The 19267-nt window shown below is 45.1% G+C and overlaps 1 protein-coding gene across 1 annotated transcript in view; it reads right to left on the bottom strand.

Annotated features, from left to right (window-relative positions):
• The window catches only part of LOC102755303 (transmembrane 4 L6 family member 4), a 25092-nt gene that overhangs the window by 5656 nt on the left and 169 nt on the right, over positions 1–19267 (bottom strand). The window contains exons 2-4 of the mRNA XM_006772583.1: positions 17867–17888; positions 17634–17723; positions 7860–7996 (exon numbers count right to left, since the gene is read on the bottom strand). Coding sequence (XP_006772646.1) covers positions 7860–7996; positions 17634–17723; positions 17867–17888 — 249 coding nt within the window. The remainder of the gene's footprint in view (positions 1–7859; positions 7997–17633; positions 17724–17866; positions 17889–19267) is intronic.

The raw sequence follows: 19267 nt of genomic DNA, 5'->3' as shown, positions 1-19267 counted from the left end.
TCCTGGTGGTGAGATCAGCTCACTGGGGAACTTGGAAACAAGGATTGAGTTTGGTGCCTAGAGCAGTCCTCTCAGTCCCACTCACAAACCACCACAGATGCAGGTCCAGGCCCTTCTCCCATCCCCCAAACTCCCAGGTTCTGAGACTCTCAGAGATGCCGGCAATGATTGCTGTGCCCAAATCTCTAACCTCATATTCCTTGGACCTGGGGGCTAATCATGTTTCCACACGCTGTGAAGCAAGGGGAGCTGAGGCAGTGTACAGCTAGTTTACTGAGCTGGAGTTTTACAGTATCCTGCTCTTGGGAAGGGCATTCCCATGGAGCAGCAGTAATCCATCAACATCGGAATGGAGCATTACGGAGTTCATGCAACTCACTTCTTGCAGCTGAAAGAAGGGCAGGGGAGCCCCACTGCTTTGCTGGCCACTCTGCTTGGCTTTGGTCCCCTTCTGTGCTTCCCAGAATTCTGTGTTGTAGTCTGGCGATTTGTCTGTCTTCTATTCGGATTGTACACTCACAAGGACAGCGACCATGTCCCCTGTGTCTATCCCAGTTCCAGCACAGGGAGTTTCCATAAGTGATAGCAGCTTGCACCTACTGTGCCCTGCCTGTGTTCTGGGCCCTGGGCCAGCTGCTTTACATCACCTTCCCATCCCTAACAAGACATGCTGCTCTCCTTGAACAAGACCTGCCATAGAGTCACCTTTAGGAAATAGTCACTGAATGAATGGACATACACCCACCCACAGATTAAAAAGTTGAGGCTAGAAATGTAAGTACCTGGATTTGATCTGAGGTCTGTCTGACTTCAAAGCCAATGCTCTTAACCATTACACAAATCTCTCTGTTTAAGAAAGTATATCTCCTTGGGCTATTTGAAATATGATTGATAAAATATATAAATACCTCCATAATAGTGTGCCAATCAGGGTTTATGTATACCATGATAAAGGGATTATTCTCTTCGAATCTTTGTTTGACTGCTTTAAAAGATTCAAATTAAAAAATTATAAAAACATACATTTTAGAAAGTTGTAATGCATAATAATAAATCCCCCTTGTAGCAGTGAGTTATATGCATAAAAATCCTATCTAATAAAGAGGGAATATGCTAATTGATGGTCACATCCTCACAAAGATGGTGGCACCCACAATCAATAAAGAGGGAATGTGCTAATTGACCATCATGCCCTCACAAGATGGCGGTGCCCATAGCCACAAGATGGAGGTGCTCAGTTCCCTCAGCCCCTCTGGGGGGTGGCAGGCACTGCGTGCCTCATACAGCCAGAGTCCCCTAGTCCCCTCAGTCCCACCTCATCTAGCTGGAGTCCCCCAGTCCCCTCAGCTCCACAGAAGAAGGCAGGGGAGGGCAGTTGGGGATGATCATGCTGGCAGGGTAGCAGTTAGGTGTCAATCAGGCCGGCAGGGGAGCGGTGGGGTTTATCAGGCTGGAATGCAGAGTGGTTAGGGGCAATCAGGCAGGCAGGCAGGTGAGTGGTTAGGAGCCAGCAGTCCCATATTGTGAGAGGGATGTCCGACTGCCAGTTTAGGCCCAATCCTTGGGACATCCTCTGAGGGGTCCCAGATTGGAGAGGGTGCAGGCTGAGCTTAGGGACACCCCCTCCACCATGCAAGAATTTTGTGCACCGGGCCTCTAGTGAATAATAAGGCTGAAAGTATAGCAAGCACTATGTGGCAGTAGTTGTGCCAAGTGCTTTATGTACATTCTGTTATTTTATTCTTGCCTGAACCTGTGAAGTAGAGCTTCCTATTATCCCTTTTCACAGAGAAAGAACTGAGACATGAATTTATCACCCAAGATCACATCATTGTTATGTGCTGAGGGATGACTGGACCCTAAGTCTGGTCAGGACAAGAGCAAAGCCAGTTCTTAACATCAGTGTGTTTCTTGCTTCCTGAGAACTGGGAACAGGCCATGCTATCCCATCTCACCCTACTGATGTGATGTAGCTCTCAGCTCTAGGGAATGTGTTCACAAGTAGTTTATGGGCTTCCTTGCTAATAAGTAATCTTTGAAATGCAAATGCAGACAGTCTTAACTGAAAATCCAGGTAAATCATTTGATTGAATTCAGTTCTGTATCTTGGTGGGAGGGTTGCAGTCTGGGCAAGGAGTGCTGTGCTTGCCTATGTTCCTTTTCCCTCCCCCACTGCTGAATGTCCTCAGCCTTTCCTCTGATTTTCCCTCCCACAGCTGTCCCCATGCCCTGTGCAAGCAGCTCAGGGTCAAGGAAGAGGTGGCAAATTGTCTCAGAAAGGAAGACTTTGGATGGGAGGAGATCTTACTTCAAAGGAGGCCAAGAGGGCATATATCAAAGTGTCCCAGTTTTCTTTCCCTTCTTTGGGATGCTTCTTTAGTATGGTTCTCATGACAGAAAAAGTTAACTGTCTTTGCTCCTTTAACATGATTACCAACAAACGTTTCTGAGGAAAACAGTGGGAAATTCTACATCACTGAAGATTTTGTGGCCCAAGCTGGAAATCTAAGTACAGCTTGGTCTCTTCCTCCTCACACCTAATCCTGATGATTCCATCTCAGAGTCTCTGAAACTTGCCTCCTTCTTTCAGACCCAATCCTACTGTCTGGCAGGTGCTTATGGTCTTATGTGGATGGTTATGCCAATCTTCAGTTACTGAGCCCTCCTGTCATCCTCCATGCTGCTGCCATCATGATCGTCCTGAAGCTCCCAAGTGGGCATGGCCTGTCTCTGCTGCCCGCTAATGTCCTGCAGGTCCAGCCTGCCTCTCAGTCAACCACTTGTGTGGTGCCCTTCTCTCCCTCTCCCCCATATTTGCCCCGAGCTTCTGGCCATTCTCTGAGCATATCAGGCCTTTCCCAGTTGCCTCAGGGCTGTTTTTCTCTCTGTCTGAAACTTGTTTCCTTTCCCTCCTGCAAGGCAAACTTCTCATCTTCTGAAAGCAGCCTAAGTCACTGCCTTGAGGAAGCTTTCTTGCACTCCTCAATATCATTCCTTTTTGTATTGTGAGGGTGTGGTCTGTGTTGTCATCCTAAGTAACCATGTGATCATCAGAGCAGGGACCGTGTCTGTCCCCCTTTGCTGCATGCTGGGACAAGCATCAGCACAAAGTAGGGTATTGCCAAGTGTTTTTATTTTGTTTGTTGGTTTATTAATTCTCTTTCTACTAAATACTAAAGAGAATTAATTCAGCAAATTAACCTTTTGAACTTCATTTTTTTTACTTCAGGGATAAGAATTCTTCTCATATTTATTAGAAGTTTAATTGAGATAATGTGTGTAAAATACTTGGCCCTTAGTCCTTAACAGGAGGAGGAAGGAAAGGAAGAGGAGGGACAAGCAGCTACTGGCACTGGCTGGCAACTGTGTTGAGTGCTTTTGTTTGAGCTCATACAGTGATTACTCTTTCTCACTCCCTAAGCAGATGTGTATGTGTTAGGATTGCAGCTATGACGACAGCTGCTATGATGCTTACACATTGGGATCTGATGGATAAGAAGAGTCCTTGGCCCAGTAAAAAAGACTGGAGACAAGAGGCCCCTGAACTCTGCTGGTGGATTTTATACAAAAAGCAATAGTGCCAATCAGTATGAATTGTGCTCAAGATAAAGCACTGGGACTTGGAGTCAGAAACTTAGATTCAAACTTCAGTCATGAAGAAATAGAATTCTTTCAGGTAAGTCACTTGTCTAAGTCACTTGTCAACTCTCTGGGCCTCAGCTATATCCTCTGAAGGTTTTGGGGGGCGGGATCGAATGAGACACTGTGGGTGAAAGTACTTTGTTAACTGAAAAACACTAAGCACCAAAGGTTCACTTATTGTTGCAGGAAACTCAAGACGGGCCTCTACAGTCCCAGGGAAGGTTTGGAGCTGGTAGTGGGAGATAGGTCAACAAAGAATGTGAGTTTCTGTCTCAGAAGGTGGGCTACAGGATGAGGGAGAGTGCACCGCTGAGGGAAGGATGTAGACGGCAGGGGATGCAGTGATGCACTCTGCCTGGGTCCACCCTATTAAAAGCCTTCCAGTTGGGCAACATTCCACTCCTTGCAGAGAGTGGACTTTCATTGTATGTGGGATTAAATTATAAAGTCATCCATGAGGGAAAAACCATGAACAGTCACAAGCACTCTTACCTATAAGTCACCTGGAAAGTATAGTAGGTATGGTTCTATAACACAACCCTATAGAGCAACTTTTGATTATTTGCTAGTTTGCCACTGTGTAGATGTTTAGGTATGTAAACCTTTCTCCTTTTAGAGCCTAATCAGAGCCATACAGTGGGCAGAGGTGGTAGAGAATTCTGAAATGTTCTTGCTTGCTGCAAGATTGATCCCACTTTGTTTTTATTATTACACTAGAGGCCTGGTGCATGAAAGTTCATGCACTCAGGGAGGTCCCTCTGCCCAGCCTGTGCCCTCTTGCTGTCCAGGACCCCTCGGGGAATTTCTACTTGCCAGCTTAGGCCCGCTCCCTGGGGGATTGGGCCTAAGCTGGAAGACAGACATCCCTCTGGCAGCCTGGGAGTCTTCAGTCAGACATCCTTAGCGCTGACGAGGAGGCGGGAGAGGCTCCTGCCACTGCTGCTGCATTTGTAGCCATCAGCCCTGCTTGTGGCTGAGTGGAGCTTCCCCTGTGGGAGCGCACTGACCACCAGGGGTAGCTCCTGCATTGAGCATCAGCCCCCAGGTGGTCAGTGCATGTCATAGCGACCAGTTGTTCCTCCATTAGGGTCAATTTGCACATTACTCTTTTATTATATAAGATCTCTCTCATCTGAGACCTATTGATGTACCTATTAGTTGTTGTGAGGAGTAGATAAAATAATATATACGACAGTGTCTATCACAGAATAACGTACAATATATCATAGTGTGATGTGAATGAAAACTGGCTTTGCCAGAGGACAAACACTGAGTACTTTGAAAACTGGTTTCCTGTCCTTTCCTCAAGTTGGCATTTCCTTTGCTGGCCCACAATCTGTCACTCCTTAGCGGGGCCACCCATCCCATGGCACCACAAGGAGGTGCTTAGCTCTTGATGTCAGACATGTGAGACCACTGCCTGGGAGTGTGACTTGGCATCTGTTGTGTTTCCTTTCTTCCCCTTTGTTTTGTACATAGATTTACTCTAACTGGTCTTAAGTTCATCCAGGATAGTATCATTCACATAACAGGTAAATAGAAAACCATATCAGCTGTGCTGATGCTGTCACCTGTACTTACTCCATAGTTAAACAAATATACAAGCCCTCCCATGGCAGGGGAGCCCCAGCAGTCCTCTTTTGAGATGAGAGGGCTTTTCACAGTAAATTTGGGAATCCCTGCCTGTGGTATGAGGATATTAGAGGCCATGTATTCCTGTTCAGCTATAGAGAAGGGTGGGGATATATTTTGTGAAACTTGTGAACACACTGGATCTCAGGTCATAACCAGTACTGCCACCTCCCCTCCCTGAAGCCTGCTCTGGGTTCTTAACTTTTCACTGTAAATTAATAAAGAGATTTGAGTTCATAAACCAGTGCCCTATAGGTTTTCTAGTAATGAACCCATCCTCCATGTGCAGGAGGACCTAACACCCATCTTTCCTGACCCTCCGGGTGCATCAGTCACTGTGCTGGGTGGAGGGGCTGCAGCAGTGAACAGAGCAGAAATGGTCTCAGCCCTCATGGAGGTTCGAGTCCATGAGCACTGTGTGGTAGGCTGGCTGTGACGGTGGAGCTGCCTTGCGTCTGTGATATTCAGTACAGTCACTACTAGCCATGTGTGGCCACTGAGTGCTTGAAAGATGACTAATGTGACTGAGGAGTTTTTAACTCTATTTCATTTACATGAATTTAAATTTAAATAGCTACATGTGGCTACTGGCTACCGTATTGGATGTAGAGGCAGAAAAATCTATATATATTAAAGCCTAAGCAACTGAACGACCAAATGACTGGTTGACCAGTCACTAGGATGCGCACTGACCACCAGGGGGGCAGTTGCTCAACACAGGAGCTGCCCCCTGGTGGTCAGTGTGCTCCCACAGTGGGAGCACCGCTCAGCTGACAGATGGACACCAGATGCTGGGCTCACAGCTGGCAAGTGCAGCTGCAGCGGTGCAAGCCTCTTCCTCCTCCACAGCAGCGCTACCAAGCAGCGGTGGTGGCAGGTGCAGCAGGGCTGGGATGAGCGGGTGTGGTGTGGCACCCGGCCCAGACTTGGGCTCCTTCCTGGCCACCTGCCGCTTCACTACTGGGCCTGGGAATGCCATAGAGAGCAGAGAACAGTGCAATCATCTAGCAAATCGTTGGGGAAGGAAAATAAATAAAATCAAGTAGCTAAGAGTTCTGGCCTGAACTCTCAACTTCTATATTAGTGAACATGCATTGTTTTATAATAGTTCAAGAGGTTTAAGTGAAAACAGGATATCTTTATTCTTAACATTAAAAACAAATACTAGTATAATCTATAAAGAACACTTAGCAACATTTCTAACAATGGAATTTTGCACAGTTAGGAAGTAGGGGTAGGCTGGGAACTGCTGCTTCACTTCCCCCAAGGGGTCCCAGATTACAAGAGGGCACAGGCCAGGCTGAGGGACTCCACCAGTGCACGAATCCATGCACCAGGCCTCTAGTGTGTAATATAAGGAGACTAAGCTTGAAAGTCAGAAAATGTGAATTTGAGCTGTGCCTTTGCCCCCAGATGGTGGTCTGACTTAGTTAGAGCTAGTCAAATTTCTTAAGCCTACCTTGGCAGGTAGTAAATTACCCTTTGGGGTTGTTATGGATATTAAATTATAAATTTGTTAAAAACAAACAAGAAAAAAAATGTTGTGGGTTTTTTGTTAATCCTCACTTGAGGATATTTTTTCCCCATTTATTTTTTTAGAGAGAGTGGAAGGAAGGAAGGAGGGGTAGAGAGAGAGAAACATTGGTGTGAGAGAGACACATCAATTGGTTATCTCCCCCATAAATCCCAATCGGGTGGGGGATGGAACCTGCAACCCAGGTATGTGACCTGACTTGCAATTGAACCCAAGACACTTCAATGCTCTAACTTCTTGCCGGGGCAAGAAGAAAAGTATATTTTTTTCTTGTTGTCAATCCTCACCAGAAGATATTTTTTTCCATTGATTTTTAGAGAGAATGGAAGGGAGGGGAAGAGACAGAGAGAGAGAAACATCAATCTGAGAGAGACACATCAATTAGTTGCTTCCCACATATGCCCCAGGATTGAGCTTGCACTGATATATGTACATGCCCTTGACCGGAATCAAACCTGAGACCATTCATCTACAGACCAACACTCTAACTGCTGAGCAAAACTGGCTATCACAAAAAGGAAGCTTTTTACAAAGAACAATGAAAATATGAAATGCTATTTTAAAGATTTCTGTTGACATTAATTCTCATGAAGAATCTACAATGTTTCCAATGTCATTAGCTGTAAATTTGCACCTTAAAAATCTGTTTAGTTATAGACCATTTGGGATATTAGTGAAAGCCTTTGAGCCTGTTAGTGAATAATTGTTCTTGTTTTCCATTGTTATATTTTTAATGGAAGCCAGTTCTCCCTGTTTATTAATATTATTAGTTGTCTCATGTGTCTGCTAATAAACTTTGAATGTCAGCAGAGACATCACAAATCTCCTTCCCTCAGGCCAGCTGAGGTGCCCCCTTTCATTATTTCTCTTGGTGTCTGTCAAAGCAGCAGTTAGAGCTGAGATCTTGGCAGCTTTACTCCAGTACACACTCCAGCTATGCCTCACAGAGCAGCATGCCTGAGACTTGCAAATTAAGATGACAGGACATGCATGTGCAGCATCTCCCCTTTGGCCATTTATCTGACTGTGCCCCTTGCAGAGTGTACTTTACCCGTCATGGAAGGGGTAGCCCCATGTGCTATTGTCCATGAGACATTTAGAACCCTTGTTGATGGAGATAGCTGAGATGACGAATGAGTATCCAGCCCCCAAGAATCCGATCACAGCAAATATTGTGGAGGTGAACATCTGAAAGATAATAAGACAGTCAGGTTCTTAAGTTGGTCCAGAGGTTGCTCTCAACACATCTAACCAGCCTGTTGTTGAGCATGGTAGCTACAGGAACATTACAGGTAAAAGCCGTCTTTCCAGGAGATGGGGCCTCTCAGGTCTACTAGAATGATTTAGGTGTCTCATGTCCCCTTCTTTGTCTCATGCCCATATATTTTTCACCTATTCACCGATGATTGAAGTTATAATTATGAAATTCATGCATGGATAGGATCCCTAGGCCTGCCCAACGATCAGGGTCAATATGTGTGGAGACTGGCAGGGAGATCGGGGAGGCCCCCACTGTCACCTGCCTTGGCTGGCCTGGGGCCTGCAGGCTGGGGGAAGCTCCTGCATAGAGCATCTGCCCCCTGGTGGTCAGTGCGTGTCATAGTGACCAGTCATTCCACTGCTGCCCCAATCATCCCTCAGGAGCAGGGGGAGGTGGAGAAGCCTTCAGGGATGATCGGGCCAGCAGCCACTCACTACTCACACCCACTGACAGCGCTGAGCGATCAGGACTGGCACTGGGCACCAGTAGTGGGTGTGAGTGGCAGCTGGCACAGGCTGCAGGTGCAAGTGGGGCTGGTGCCGGCGGCAACACGTGTGACTGGGAGTGGGTACGAGAGGCAGCTGCCAGCCCTGATTGCCCCTCAGGAGCAGGGAGAAGCCCTGAGTGGTGATCAGGGCTGGTGCTGAGCACTGGCAGCAGGTGAGAACAGGGCCAGCAGCAGGTGTGAGCACCGGGCGGGACCACAGTGCACAGGAGCAAAGAATTTTCAGTAACCACCAGAGGCTTGCCCTGATGACAGCGACTGGTGTCCTGCCTTGGTCTGGTGCCTCCGCTCACCTGCTCCACCATCTTGCCATGGCCAACACCTGCCATGTTCCGCACTCTGCTGCCTGCTTCTGATGTCTGCCATGTTCTGTGTGCACCTCCTGGTGGTCAGCACATGTCATAGCAACTGATTGTTTGGTTGTTCTTTTTTTGGTCTATTTTCATATTAGCCGTTTATTATATAGGATTATTATATAGGACTAGAGGCATGGTGCACACAATTCATGTGCTGGAGGGGTGTCCCTCAGCCTGGCCTGAACCCTCTCCAATCTGGGACCCCTTGGGGGATGTCTGACTGTCCCTCTCACAATCCAGGACTGCTGGCTTCTAACCGCTCACCTGCCTGATTGTCCCTAACCACTTCTGCCCGCCAACCTGATTGCCCCCAACTGACCTCCCCTGCCAGCCATCTTGTAGCAGCCCTCTTGTAGTGGCCATCTTGTGATGACATGAGGGTGGCTATCTTGTGGTGGCCATCTTGTGATGATGTCACATGAGGGCATCATGCAAGGGCATTGCGAGAAGGTGTGACGCCACCTAGGATGTTATTATATAGGATACTCTTGAACCGAGTTTTTCAATCTTAAGTATAGAATTTCCTTTACAGGGCTAATATGGAAGACCAGTCTATCATAGAATCAAAGAATATTACAATTTAATATAATCTTAAAAGTTTTCTGGTTTAATAATTTCACAGAGACTAAGTCACTCTGTAGTCTTATGCACCATGCAGGTTCTGCTTATGAGAGAGAGAGTAGAAGTCTAAAAATTATCATTGGTTATAGTTACATTCCTTGAAGTTAGAAAGATTGAGTCCAATCTCTCTTCCATTTGGTAGCAGCCTTTAAAATATTTGGACATTTTATATGTTAAATAAGCATATTTTATATTTTACATCACTCCCCTCCTTCTGCCCTCTGAAAGTTTTCTTTGGGTTAAACAAACCCAATAATTCTGGTTTATTTACCTGTTTTATATGACAAAGATTACTTTGTAAAAAGTTTATTGCAATAGCAGCTTTCTTTTTTTAAATGTATAGTCAAAAAATTATACAGCATGAAAGGCATAAAAAATGTCATGGAGCTCATTCAGGCAAACTGTCTCTTACAGATGGAAAATATTAGGCCCAGAAATATAATGTCCATTCTAAACAGCAATAAGAGAGTAGCATGGAAACATCAATAATTTTGGAAACAGAGGTGGAAAATGATCACTTCTATTACTTTGGTGACATGAAGGGGCAGTGCCAAGCATAGGAGTGTTTTTTTTAAATATATTTTATTGGTTTTTTACAGAGAGGAAGGGGGAGGGATAAAGAGTTAGAAACATCGATGAGAGAGAAACATTCATCAGCTGCCTCTCTGTAAAAAATCAATAAAATATATATTTAAAAAAATATTCTGTTCAGGTATGGATGTACTTACATCAACAATGATTATGATTACTCTCAGGAGGGAATGTAGTGTAATAGAGGAGAGGAACAGTGACTCTCAATTGAATCAGTAATGATTTATTTCTTTATAAAAGTATCTGAAGAAAATACGGCATTGAATTATAACTTCTTTAAACTACAGGTGGCATGTTCTGGTTTTATATCCCAGTTTAAATTTCTTACCTTAAAATGAATAAAACAACCACCCCAAACTGATTTTTCATAATGATTCCAGAGGAAACACATGAAGCAAGGTACACTTTATGTTATTTTGCTATAAGTAATTCTAAGTTTAGAAGTCTTGAAAAATTGCCAAATTCACTACTCAGAGATAGAGCCAGTCTTAAAACCAGTATGGAATAACTAATTTTTCATGGGTTTCAATATACAAAATTTTTTTATGTTAAAAGAAAAATTATAAAGATCAAGTTGAAGGAGAGAACCAAGATGGTACCGTAGGTAAATGCTGGTACATGCAGCCTCCTAGTACAAGCACATCAAAATTACAGCTAAAATACAGAACAACCATCCAAATTACCTGAAATCTGGCTGAATAGAAATCCAACAACTACAGAAGTAAAGAAGAAAGCACACCGAGAGTGGTAGAAGGGGCAGAGGGGTGAAACAGGCTGGTTTAATACCCATGTGTGGTATTTTTTTAATTAGGAGGGATGTCTAGGGGTTGAGTCCTCCCATGAGAAGCAATGAGTCCCAGCCCCACATCAAACCCTCAACCCAGGGTTCCAAAGCTGTGAAGAGAAGTCCCTGTAACTTCAGGCGGCAAAAGCTAGCAGGGCTTATGGCTGAGTGACAAGGAGGCTGCTGGAAACCCAGGCAGTTCCTCTTAAAGGGCCAGTGCATGAACTTACATAGCCCCACTCCCTCTGAGCTCCAGTGCTAGGGAAGTGGCTTGGAGGGGATACAGAAACATATGGGGTGGAACTGAATTGTCTGACATCAAAGCAAGAACTTGGGGGCAGCTTTCTCCCAGACAGGGGTACTCCCAGGGGTCATTGTTCCTGTTCTGAGACCTCCCCATAGTAGAGCTGACTGGCAGGCACCATATTTGAGTCCACATAAACCTGGCTCATACTGTTTGCTCCACCCTGGTGATTCACTAAGACCCTGCCCTGCCCAATTTGCAGCCCTGTCTAAGCTGTTTGTAGCTACTTTTCCATATGAATGGCCTCAGCTTCAGACCTTTATAAAATCTCTCAAACAAGTAGCAGTTGGCCCCATAACTGGTACATGTGCCCCATAACTCTCAATAAGAGGCCCCAGGCCCAACATTAGCAGCAGCCTGCCTTGCTTCACAGCTTGGCCTCTCCTGGGAATTTCCAAGTCCAACCCAAGTAACAGTCATCTGCAGATTGCTCGGAAGCTCCTGAAGGGTGACCCCAGACAGGGCCCAGGCAGTGGCTGACTTTTCCCTTCCATGGGGCCCCAGAGCCAGTGTGTCTGACGGACAGCTTCAGACGATGCCAGATTACATTCAACACATCCACAAGCAACACAGTCAAGGGACAGACTCAGTGAGCACCAAAGCCATGGTGAAGCCAGTCCTGCTCCATAGGGGTGTCCCCTGCACAGTAGCTCTTCCACGGTATCACAGCTGGTCTGCACAGCCAACTGGCCCAGGGGTATATCTTTCCCAGTGATGCCAACAGCAATCAAGGCTCAACTACAATAAGACAGTGCACAAGGACACACCTAGAATGCCCAGCTCAGGTGATTAGGGAGGCTGAGCCACTGAGCCCTACACATAAGGTCATGCTACCAATTCCAGGAGACATAGCGGCTCTACTTAATACATAGAAACAAACAGGATAAGTCAAAATGCAGAGACAAAGGAAAAGAACAGAATGAAAGAACAGAGGCAATCTCTAGAAAAAGAACAAAATTAAATGGAAACAAATACAGAGTTCAAAACAATGGTTATAAGGATCTTCAAGGTACTTAGTGAGAATTTCAAGGAAATTAGTGATAACATCAAAGTCATGAAAAAAGATGAATTAGAAATGAAGGATATACTAACTGAAATGAAGAATATTTTACAGGGAAGAAACAGTAGAGTAGAGGATGCCAAGAATCCAGTCAGCAATTTGAAATATGAGGAAGCAGAAAGCACCCAATCAGAAGAGCAAAAGAGAAGAATGATCCAAAAATATGGAGCTAGTTGTAAGGAACCTCTGGGACAACTTTAAGTAAACCAACATTCACATCATGGGCATGCCAGAAGGAGAAGAGAGAGAGCTAGATATTGAAAGCCCATTTGAAGAAATAATGATAGTAGTTTCCCCTACTGGATGAAAGATACAGACTTACAAGTTCAGGAAGCACAGAGAGTATCAAACAAGAGGGACCCAAAGAGGCCCACACCAAGACACATCATAATTAAAATGCCATAGGTTAAAGACAAAGATGGAATCTTAAAAGCAGCAAGAGAAAAGCAGTTAGTTACCTACAAGAGAGCACCCATATGACTGTCAGCTGATTTCTCAACAGAAACTTTACAAGTCAGAAGGGAGTAGCAAGAAATATTCAAAGTGATGAATAACAAGGACCTAAAACCAAGTCTTCCTCTCTGAACACAGGCCTCTTAGCCATTGGACCCTGCCCATGGCTGGGGGGTGGGCCTTCATCTACCTAAGAAGGATGCTGAATGTGTGCTTGCCCCTAATATATGTCTCCTTCATCAATTGTCTTCATTCCCATTATTAAATATGCTCTTTTTAAGGCCTAGAGCTTCAAGAGACTCTTATTAAAGCACGTACTTGACATGAATGAGTTGATTGAATTAATTAGCTATTTCACTGGATCCTGAGAGATCAATTTATTTAAAGGATTAGAGGGCAGGAGAGCCTCTGGTATGGAAGGAAGAGGTTGTGACCTGAAAACACTCAGGTCAGTTTTTAATGCCCACCTTGAAAGTAACCCTACTCTCTGTCCTCAGCTCTCATTAGTCCAGTTTATTTGAGAGGGTGACCCCTGGAGCTGGGATTCCATTGGCTGAGCCTCAGAGGAGAGCTTACCTCCATTTTCTAGTTTCACCTGGAAACTATCACATAGGTGATCTCATGATTTTTTCCAGTTCCGCAGTCTCCACATCCTGCATCTACTGCCAACTCTTAGTTCTGGTTTTATTCCCCAAGGAAAGGAAAGAATGATGCAGCTGAATTCTGGGGAATACTACAGAAAGACATAGCAAAGTAGGAGAGAGAGGGGCCAGGAAAGGATAGAGAGCAAGGCTGTGGAGACAGCGACAGGATTTAGGCCTTAGCCCTGGGTCAGTCTATGTATGCCCCACTGGGTGTTTTACCCAGTAGGATTCATAAAACAGCATGCCTTAAACACCTGGAGGGGATGCTGTGAGCCTTGGCCAAAATAAAATCTTTTAGCATTAGAGCAGTAATCAAATTATGCTACAGCTTCTTTTTCTTTGCCTTACACATGTTTGTGGATACCTGTCTTTATAGAATGGTTACTGCTTTGTCCAGATTCTCAGAACAAAAGGGAACCTGACTCCAGAGCAAGGCATGATGCAACGGCTCCTAGGGGTGGGGTGGCATGGGGCTGCTAAAGAAGGGCTCATCCTTACCAAGTGTAGGCCACTGTGCCAACATGCAGGGCCTATAGTACCATACATTTTGAAAAAGAAGTAAGGTGTCTACATACTTTAGTGAACTCTATTTTTAAAAAGTTGGCAGCCTATTACAAACAAACAAAACAAAAACAAGAAATGCTTCTTCTGGCCACCTGGAGGGTCTCTGGTCCAGGGCACCTGTGGCTGGGTGCCTTGGTTTACAGACTGGCTTGGCTGTTCCTTTGATGGGCATTGGCCTTGTGGACAGCTGGACAGTCATTTGAAAGTGTCATCCTCAACTCACACCAAGGGCAGACCCCAACCCGGTATGGGGACGAGAGAGTTTAGGGAGCTCAGATGGACAACTGGAATTGGGCAGAGCAAATGTTTCAGATCCTATTGACTCAACTGGACTTGTAAAAGCGTGATTTCTAAGCATTCCTCTTGGACTGCACTTAAATCTAATTAAAAACAAGTTTTGTACAATACTTGAATGTTATTTCACTTTTTTGCTGTGGTTGCATATAAACCCCAAATAAATAAATACATAAATAAATAAACCATATTTTACTGGGCTAATCTTCACCTATAGTCAACACCAGAGAATGAGCTGGTGGACTCTAAGCAGTGAGGTTTTTTTTTGTTTGTTTGTTTTGTGGTTTTTTTTTGCCACCAATTTCCTTAATAGCTCCTCTCTCTCTCTCTCTCTCTCTCTCTCTCTCTCTCTCTCTCTCTCTCTTTCTCTCTCTCTCTTCTTTCATATTCTCATCTTCCATGTATTCCTTCAACATCTCCCAAGTAGAACAGGATTACATTTCAAGCAGAAAATAAGTTATATATTTAATCCTACCTTAATTACTTAAAATGCCATAATATATGTAAAATATAATCTTATATAATAAAAGCCTAATATGCAAATTAACTGAACGGCAGCACAACCAGTTGCTATGACATACAATGACCACCAGGGAGCAGATTCTCAATGCAGGAGCTGCCTTAGCCTGCAGGCCCCAGGCCAGCCAAGGTGAGGGGGCCCAATCTCCCCACCGGTTGCCCCTCAGATTGGCCCTGATCGATGGCCAGGCCTAGGGACCCTACACAAGCACGAATTTTGTGCAATGGGCCCCTAGGATAATTATAATAAATAATTTGTTGTTATATTACATTTTTTTGTAAATGATGATTTTATTTTTTTAATTTTTTATTGAACTTACTAGAGGCCTGTTGCACAAAAATTTGTGCACTTGGGCAGGGGGATCCCTTAGCCCGGCCTGTGCCCTCTCACAGTCTGGGACCCCTCGGGGGATGTCCACCTGCACGCTTAGGCCTGCTCCCTGGGGGATTGGGCCTAAGCTGGCAGTCAGACATCCCTCTGGCAGCCTGGGAGCCCTCGGGGGATGTCCATTTGGCAGCGGGGAGCAGACCTAAGCTGTAGTCGGACATCCTTAGAGCTGCTGAGGAGGCAGGAGTGGCTCCCGCCACAACTGCTGTGCTGGCAGCTGGCAGCCTAGCTTGTGGCTGAGCAGAGCTCCCTATGTGGGAGCTCACTTATCACTAGGGGGCAGTTCTTGCATTAAGCATCTGCCCCCTGGTGGTCAGTGTGTGTCATAGTGACCAGTCATTCCCAGTTGTTCTGCTGTTAGGGTCAATTTGCATATTGTCCTTTTATTATATAGGATAGAGGCCTGATGCATGGGTGGGGACCAGCTGGTTTGCCCTGAAGGGTGTCCTGGATCAGGGTGGGGGGCCCGCTGGGGTGCCTGGCCAGCCTGGGTGAGGGGCTGATGGCTGTTTGCAGGCTGGCAAAGCTCCCAGTGGAGGCTGGCTGGAAGCAGGGATCTGGGATTTGTCTTCTATAATTGAAACTTTGTTGCCTTGAGCAGAGCCGACAGTCAGCCAAGGCAGGTGGGAAACTTGGCTTCCTCCATCACCAGGGCAACCAAGCCTCCTGCTTGCTCCAACTCCATGGCTGCTGGATGCCATCTTGGTTGGGTTAATTTGCATATAGTCGCTCTGATTGGCTGGTGGGCATGGCTTGTGAGTGTAGTGGAGGTATAATCAATTTGCATGTTTCTCTTTTATTAGAAGATTGGGGTGACATTGGTTAATCAAATTATATAGGTTTCAGGTTTATCTATAATAATAAAAGTGTAAAATCCTAATTAGACTGGACGTCCTTTTGGGTGTCCTTTCTTCCAGACAAAGCCGCAGCGGGTAGGAACTATGGCAGAGGCAGTAGAGGCCCTTGGCCCCAGTGGTGACAGCTGGGGGCCAGGGCCAAGGCCCTTGCATGAATTTTGTGCATCAGGCCTCTAGTAATTCTATAATACTTCATCTGAGTATTTTACTGCATGCTCACCACCCCAAGTCAAGTCTCCTATAACTGATAATTTAAAGGTAATTTTAATAATGATGCTTACTTGGGACTTGTGATGGTGTTAAGAAGGTGAGAACATTTTCTTTGAATGAAAATCTGTGTGCTATGTGCTGTGCACCAGCTTCAGTCCTTCATATGTGTTCAATAAGTATTGCTTGAATCAATAAATGAGCAAATGTGGTGAGAAAGAATGATGACATGATTTTATTTCATAAATGATAGCTTTCCCTTGAAGAAGTTAAGGTAAGTGTGTATAGTTCATCATTGGGCTCTCAAGTCTCTTAGGTGGACAACTGAACCTTAGGAGATGGGAGCAGGAGATGGCCTTACTCCTTATCCTGCCTTTATTCCAGTTCTACCTTCATCTTTGCCACATCAATGTATTGATTTCCTAATACTTTTCTTTAAGTCAACTCTCTTTCATTCATTCATATAATCTCATCTGAATAAAAACTATGATCTTTAGCAAACAGAACACAATATCATTCTTTGTTAATGTTGCTGGCAACCCGGGAGCTGGGGGCTTGTTCTTTTGTTGGAAAGGGAGATCATGAGGGGTTAGGAATAGTAAGAACTTCTTTCCATCAAAATAAGATTTTCTTTTTCATGATAGACTCAAAGGATTGAAGGAGAATTGAAAAGGGAGTAACCTTCCATGCTATTGAAAAATATAGCACATCTGAATACCAGCAAAGCCTGTCCTAAATTGGGAAATTCTGATCTAGTCCAACTTCCTCATATTACAGGTAAGCAAAGGGAGGCAGAGAGCAGGACAGTGACTTGGCCAGCTGTAGAAATGGGACTGACCTTACATCCCAGAATTCTTCCCACCCTGAGAGGAACAGGGATGCCTAATCTCTCTACCTGTCTGTGAAAATATGGATGGCTACATGAAGGAAGAAGTCCTGCGTCAAAATGCAGGGAGAAGTGGGAAGAGCTGGGCACTGAGGTAGTGAACTGGCCATGGTGTGCATGGGGAATTTAGGGGGCTAAAGAGGAGAGGAGGTTACCATTTGTTATCTTGTCTAATCCCTTTTTTACAGGTGGACCAGAAAAGGAAATGACTTGTCTAGGGTCTCAGAGCCTCTCATGGCTGGGAGAGAGGGCCACTCCCCACCTCTGCCTTCCCAGCCTCGTTCTTTATAGGGCTCCACTGCAGCCCTCCAGCCCTGATATCTCTGCTTGTTTGTGAAATCGGAAGTGGCATTTTAAATTTATCATTATAGTTACTTTCCATCCACAGGAAGAATTACATCTTTATTCCTGCACCAGCTGTCCCCAGAGTCATGCTTGGGGCTGGTTACTCCTCTCCACTCTTGAGATGTCCAGCAGGAGGGGAGAGTATACCTGGGAATAATTATGGTGTCTGCCCCCCTGGTAACTCACCGCAAATCTCTTCCCACACCTCTCGTTGCCACAGCACCCACAGCAGTCATTGTTCTTTAAGCCCAGGAACACAAGCACAGGGAAGATCATCTGTCAGCAAGAGAAGCACCTTAGAATGGGTCTGGGATGTAAAAGTGAAGCAGGAATTTTAGGTAAATATAGGCAGGCTAAGGGATTTTTTAGAATTGGGGTCCATGGAAAAAACACAGGGAAAAGGTACATTTCTATAACACCAGGAAGCCAGGTGCAGCTACATCTCCATAAGACAAGGGAGCAGCAACAGTTGCATTTACATAAGATAAGGGAACTGGAAGTAGCAAGAAAGGTCTACATTTATAAAATAAAGAGAAGGAAGCCCTTCATTCAGATGGAAAAGAAGAACACCCAGAGAGAATAGGGGAACAATGAGGATGGAGGGGGAGAACCTCACATGTCTCCTGTGAAGTTCAACCTTTGAGCCCAGGAGTTACTACAGTAACCAACTGGAAAGGGAATATTGACCAATCAGAGGGGATATCAGGCACCAGGATCTGCAGCCTTTATAAGCCATAGGGAAAGGAACTCAGTGGGACCCTTTCCCCCTCCCTACTTGGGAGTCCATTCCGTGGGACTCTTCCCTCTCCCCACATGGGAGCCTGTACTTGTCCTTCAATAAATCTCGACCTTTGCTATACCACTTCTGTCCTTGGATTCATTCTTCGATTCCAGCAGACAAAGAATCCGGGTCCAGTCCAAAAATTCAGTATCAAAAGCAAGACCCACACCTGCCTGGCTGTATGAGGAGCCACAGCCATGATGTGAGACTTGGTGGCTGAAGGTAATGGCAGGAATGACAGAACGTCGCTGGTGGGGTGGACCAGTGTTATTGAGTATTTTGATGCCATTTGGCTTAACTGCAGTTTCAATGGACCAAGATTTCAAGATCTGACACTCCCAGTCTCCATTTAGATCAGCGGTTCTCAACCTGTGGGTCGCGACCCCTTTGGGGGTCGAATGACCCTTTCACAGGGGTCGCTTAAGACCATCGGACAACACATATATAATTACATATTGTTTTTGTGATTAGTCACTATGCTTTAATTATGTTCAATTTGTAACAATGAAAATACATCCTGCATATCAGATATTTACATTACTATTCATAACAGTATCAAACTTACGTTTATGAAGTAGCAACGAAAATAATTTTATGGCTGAGGGTCACCACAACATGAGGAACTGTATTAAAGGGTCATGGCATTAGGAAAGTTGAGAACCATGATTTAGATGGTGGGTTAGGAAAAGAAAAAACAAAACAAAACAAAAAAACCCCACAAAACAGGTTGGATTGTCATGATAAGCTCCCTTGCAGCTAAATATGGCCATGTGACTAAGTCCTGGCAAAAGGAGAATCAGTAGAAGTGTCCATCCAGAAACCTTCCTGAGAGACCCTTACTCAAGAGACCACTGCTTTTACCCCTCTGTTTTTATCCCTTCCTCCATCCTGAAATACCTACAGGCTAGTTGGAAAAGTGAGGACAAGGGACACCCCCCTTCCTAGTCTGGCCCAGAGGGCTCCCTACTTTCACATGAGAGAGAAGTCGATCTGTTTTACTGGTAGCTGAACCTACTACTAAGCATCTTATTGGCTGGGG

Source organism: Myotis davidii, unplaced genomic scaffold, assembly GCF_000327345.1.
Source record: "Myotis davidii unplaced genomic scaffold, ASM32734v1 scaffold766, whole genome shotgun sequence".
Classification (NCBI taxonomy): domain Eukaryota; kingdom Metazoa; phylum Chordata; class Mammalia; order Chiroptera; family Vespertilionidae; genus Myotis; species Myotis davidii.
This window is presented reverse-complemented; position numbering and strand designations above follow the sequence as displayed.